The 5,974-nt window shown below is 32.9% G+C and overlaps 1 protein-coding gene across 1 annotated transcript in view; it reads left to right on the plus strand.

Annotated features, from left to right (window-relative positions):
• The window catches only part of LOC106880130 (protein disulfide-isomerase 2), a 35,227-nt gene that overhangs the window by 24,853 nt on the left and 4,400 nt on the right, over positions 1 to 5,974 (plus strand). Inside the window, exons 6-10 of the mRNA XM_014929951.2 lie at positions 1,269 to 1,391; positions 2,028 to 2,228; positions 3,455 to 3,575; positions 4,658 to 4,836; positions 5,854 to 5,934. Coding sequence (XP_014785437.1) covers positions 1,269 to 1,391; positions 2,028 to 2,228; positions 3,455 to 3,575; positions 4,658 to 4,836; positions 5,854 to 5,934 — 705 coding nt within the window. The remainder of the gene's footprint in view (positions 1 to 1,268; positions 1,392 to 2,027; positions 2,229 to 3,454; positions 3,576 to 4,657; positions 4,837 to 5,853; positions 5,935 to 5,974) is intronic.

A 5,974-nucleotide genomic window follows, 5' to 3' on the forward strand; every position in this document is an offset into this window, starting at 1 on the left:
GCAACAATCAATGCTCAAGTCTACTGTCAGCCATTAGAACATTTGAACCAATCTTTGAAGAAAAAGAGACCCACTTTAATGAATCAAAAAGGAGTGATGTTTCATCAGGACAATGCGCAACCCCACACTGCAAAGCTCACATCACAGAAGATCGAAGAGCTTGGTTGGGAAAAAATTCCTCATCCACCATATTCTCCCGACCTTGCTCCTTCAGGCTACATTTGTTTCGTAGTTTACAGAATCATTTGGGGGACATAACTTTCGCAAGCCAGGAGGAGGTCGAAACTGACATTTCAGAGTTCTTCGCTTTGGAACCAAAAGAGTTTTACATTGATGGGATTAAAAAGTTTGTAAATAGATAGAAGGAAGTCATAGATAATCAGGGAAAGAAAATTCGGATAGAACTTAGGGGATGACCTGATATAATATCCAATTATCATTATTTGGGCATTGTAAAGGGGATATAACATTTTCAGACATAATTTTAATTTTTGCATAATTTTCAATATTCTACTTATTTTTGAAATTACTTTGCACATATCTAGTTCGTTTTATAACATATATCAAGGCAGACTTGTTTGAGCTATTGGTAAATGATATAAGCTGTAAGATTACATTTGCAAATCACATTTAGCTTATAAGTTTATAATATGTTTAGTTATCCTTGACAGAATAATAAATCTTGTCAGTGATGGTTTTTTCATTTAAAACGTCCATTGTTGAAGAAAAACGTAAAACTCTGTTTTTGTGAAGTTTAAATATTAAAAAAAAAAAAATTTGAAAACAAGTCATTTCTTTATTCTAAGAGTTTTATACTTATTAGAACTAAAACACAACAGTTAATATTAAGTGAAAGACTGCTGAGGTTGAATTTGATTTTCATCCTTTTGGGGTCAGGAAAACAAGTATTAGTTGAACACTAGGGTTGGTGTAATAGACTTACACCTCCCCCAAAATTGCTGGCCTTGTACAAAAATTAGAAACCAGTATTAAGTGAAAGACAATAGATTGGCAGAATCATTAGAGCATTGGACAAAATGCAGTGTGGTATTCCTTCTAGCTGATCTGATTTCAGATCTCGTCATAATCTACTTAATTTGATTTTCAAGAAAATCAAACACTAATGAAGTATTATGATCAATGGAATTAGCTTACTCTTTCCTCCTGTAATTTCATGCTTTGTAGGTTGGAAACTATTAACTGAAATATTGCTAGTATATTTCATTCATTCAACAGCTTCAACATTAATCTTTTCTTTTATCTTTAAGTCCGCCCAGAAAATATTCAGTGGAGACATCAAAAATCACCTTCTATTGTTTTTGAAAAAATCTACAAAACCAGAAAGTCTTCTTGATTCTTTTAAAACTGTTGCTAAACAATTTAAAGGCAAGGTATGTATTTAGTGTCATACATTCTTTTAGTTTGTTTATTTCAGCTCTGTTGGTTTTAGCTTCAGAAGTATATTTTTGTGTTTATTACATTATTTTAAGCTTTCAGTAATTTAGTTAAAAGAAAAAAAATTGCATTAAAATTCATTCTGTTTATCATAGTTTTAACATGCACTCTCATCCATTTGCATGGGTGACATAAAATTCACTGAGGCAGATTTTCTGCAACTGGGTGCCCTTCCAGTTGCCAATCTTTAGCCATTTCCGAGCAAAGTATTATTTCTCCATGATTGGATATGTTTTTGCTGAAAATAGGAAATGAACCCTGCCTGTATGACAGTGACACTTGTTTACAGCTATCACACAATGTGAAAACAAGAAGATACACATGATAACCTTGTTTCAGTTTCTGTCTACAAATCCATTCACAAGGCTTTGGTTAGCCCAGGGCTATAGCAGACACATTTGCCCAAGGTGTCATACAGTGGGAATGAGCCTGAAACTTTGGTCTGCTTGGGCTATAGTAGAAGACACTTGCTCTTGTTACCTCACTGAGATTGAACCCGAAACTATATGTGAAGAAAGCAAACTTCTTAACCACACGGCCATATTTACACCTATGAATTATTTTCATTTCAGGTTCTATTTATCAATATTGATATTGAAGATGAAGACAACATGAGGATTTTGGAGTTCTTTGGTCTAAAGGAAGAAGAGTGTCCATCCATCAGACTCATTCGTTTAGATGATGAAATGTCCAAATATAAACCAGATACCACAGACCTTACCACTGAATCAATGACAAAGTTTGTTCAAGACTTTTTGGATGGTAAAATTAAAGTATGTAAATTTTATTATTTCTTTTCAATTTGTTGGTTTTAAAATATAATTTCATATGTCCAACAGTTTGGCTGGAGTTAGCTCTGAAATGGGCTTGTATCCCATTCATAGTAAATCTTGTACTAAATGAGAGCCTTAAAAATGGTATGGGATCTACAATAAGTTGCTAATGGACTTGTATGCTTGAGACAAACTAACTTGAACTTCTTACAATGTCTATTCAAAATGTGTTTAAAGGAAGACCAAATACCAACAAATAATGCTATATAATTGAATTGTTTATATACCATTCAAAATTTTGTTTCCTTATGCAAACTAATGAAATGTTCAATTCTATAGCATTCCCTCTACTAAAATAGTAAACTCTTACTATAGCACATATTTACAATAAATGGATAAGTTAAGTTCAAGTGTCCTTTCTAAAGAGACTATAACATTAATTGCTGATAGGGACACTGTATTTTGTTATGTAACAATATGACTATTTAAGCAATGTGTTTCTGGATGGGTAATGGGTCGGATGTGGTGCTGAAGAAGGAGCAAAAACTCCCAAAATATGCATATACACCCCTTGCCTATTTTTCTATCTCCAATCACATTATTTACATATATTTGTTTGTATATGAAACATGATAAATCAGTGCTGACTCTAATTTCTATAGAATATCTGTAGAGATAGCCAATATCATACTTTTAAAAGCTATCTTTTGACCTTTAGACATTATTCTACCAATTGCCTACTGCAACAATTTAGATTTACATTTGCACTCACATAATTTTTGTTGAAGCTTTAAGTGACGTGTTTGATTATGTGAAGTTTTCAGTTTGCATTTGAAATTATTCAAGAATAATTCAAATTTTCCAGTCGGAAAGTGTGATAGTCTTTTCATCAGCTAATTTATATCTCTTTGTTTTAATCTGGTCTTATATACCCCTTTTTAGCAAAGGTGAAGCTGGAAATGTTTAGAGAAAAAAAAATAATTGAAATAATTCAATATTTGTTGCATATTACATTCAAAGAAAGGAAAATGGCTTTGGAAGCTATTTTGTAATTGAAAAAAATGACACAGAGAGAGGTACTCACATCAAAATGATTACATTTTATAATGTAAAATTTTCAGATATTGAGTGATTATTAGAAAAGTGTCTTTATATTTATATAAAATGTTTTGTAATTGTTCTCTTTTAAGAGAATTAATCTAGCCAATACAATATTTTTCTTGTAGCAACATATGATGAGTGCTGATCTTCCTGAAGAATGGGATGCTAAACCAGTAAAAATTTTAGTGGGTACTAATTTCAATGCTGTTGCCAAAGATAAGACTAAGAATGTGTTTATTGAATTCTGTAAGTATCATCATTTTAACATCCATGTTTTTCATGCTAATATGGGTTTGGCATGTTTTAGTAATGGACTCAAAACTATTGAGTACATATATATATATATATATATATATAAACATGTTTTTTAAACACCTACTTGTCCATGCTCAATGGATCAGACTGATTTTGTTGAGGTAGATTTTCTACAGCCAGGTACTCATCCTGTTGCCAACCCTTACTTGTTTCCATGTGAGGCAATGTTCTCCCATGACACAAAGATTGAAAAGTGCACCATCATGCTGCTTACATGATGGTGGTACTCATTTACAACAATCAAACAAAGTCGAGGCAAGAAATGATAAGTAGAAAGACAGGTACCCAAGGCACCATGCAGTGGAACTGAACTTGAAACTGTGTAGTTGGAAAGCAAACTTCTAGCCTTTGACTATGCCTATACATATTGCTTAAGTCTGCTTTCCATTACGTAGAAATTTCCCTGAGATATCTGTCAGCTCAGAGCTTAATAAAAATATTTAAAAAAAAACTCTTGCCCAGTGCTACACATCAGGAACAAATCTGAAGCTATGTTGTTTTAAAGCAAACTTCTTAATCACAGAGCCACATTTTACACTGGAAATATCCAGTGTTACTTTTTATGTGTTTCAGTCATGTGACTGTGGACATGCTGTGACTTCACCTTGAACAGATCAACACCTGTACTTATTTTTGAGTCTAGTATTTACTCTGTGTCACTCTTTTGCTGAACTGCACATTAGTGTTTGGAGGGGTGCAGCTCTTTGGCTGATGATGTATATGCATGTGTAGGTATGTATACAATGGGCTTCCACACAGTTTCCATCTTCCAAATTCACTCACAAGGCATAGGGTCCAGGGCTAGAGAAGATACTTGCCCAAGATGCTACGGTGGAACAGCTCAAAGTCTCCTGGTTTCAAAACAAGCTTTTTAACGACTTTCAAATACATGATTTCTGTGACTTTATTTTTTTGCATAAATCTTAATGAGAGAAGCTAAGTGCAATTGATTTTGCATTATCTAAAGGAATTCTTTCCATTATGATTATATTTGCTACTTGTTACATTTTCAGATGCTCCTTGGTGTGGCCACTGTAAGCAGTTGGCTCCAATCTGGGATGAATTGGGAGAGAAATTCAAGGATCGTGAAGATATCGTCATTGCCAAAATGGATGCTACTGCCAATGATTTAGAAGACATCAAAATTAACAGCTTCCCAACACTGAAATATTTTCCTAAAAATAGTGATGAGGTAATAAGATTATGTACTTCTAAATCTTTTTAATAATTTTATTTTTTATAAAATTAAAAGAATGCAAGTTAGAAGAAAAAATACAGGTCAATGGTTTGCACTTTTGCCTTGTTCTGGAAATATTTTCATGACATTTTCTTTTGTTATAAAGCCAAAACTAAGCAAGTAATAAGAAAAAATATAAGTTAATCATTTCTTGTTCAGGAAATATTTGGAGAAATGATTAACATATATTTTTTCTTATAACTTGCTTTGTTTTGGCATTATAAAAAAAAAATTTTAATTTCATGCAAACTATATCATTTTACATATTTGCTACTAAATGTTATTTGTGTGTGAGTGGGTGAGATTATCATGTCTACCTGATATTCTACTGCTGGATACCATTTGTTTTCAAGTTCTGGATTTCATTCCAATGGTTTTTCACACATTGTACTAAGCTTCAAGACACAAATGTTACTGCTGTCCAGGCAATCTCTGAAGCCACATGGCAGCAACCATACCTGCATGTGTGCATACACAGCTTCTGTACAATTTCTGTTTACCATATTTCACTTGAGGCTATGGTAGACACTTAATTAAGGTGCCATGCTTGCATATGTGCATGTGTGTGTAAAAATCATTGATTCAGCATCCATTTTTCCATGCTTGCAGGGCTGAGATAAAATTTATTCAGGCAGATATTCTAAGTCAAGAAACCTTCTTTCTAAGCCAGATAATGTCACCTTAGTCATTTGAATAAGAATACTACAATGATTGAATATTATTTTCAAGGAAGATTGCAAATGTATGGCATTGCTTTTATGACAGTGATATTTGTTTCCAACTATCATACACTTGCCTAAGGTGCCATGCAATGGGACTGAAGATAAACCCATATGTTTGTGAAGCAAACTTCCCTACATCTCTGCTATATCTCCATACCCTTATTTCTTAAATATTTCTCTCGATCAAGAAAAGAAATACTTTCTGTTAATAGAATTCATTTTAATAAATGTCTTTATTTCTTGTTTTTAGGTAATAGATTATAATGGTGCCAGAACATTGGAGAGCTTTGTTAAATTCTTAGAAAGTGGTGGAAAAGAGGGAGCTGAATTGGTAAATACATTATTTCTCTCAGAATTTAATTTTAATCCCC

The sequence above is a fragment of the Octopus bimaculoides genome, chromosome 2, assembly GCF_001194135.2.
Source record: "Octopus bimaculoides isolate UCB-OBI-ISO-001 chromosome 2, ASM119413v2, whole genome shotgun sequence".
In the NCBI taxonomy this organism is placed as follows: domain Eukaryota; kingdom Metazoa; phylum Mollusca; class Cephalopoda; order Octopoda; family Octopodidae; genus Octopus; species Octopus bimaculoides.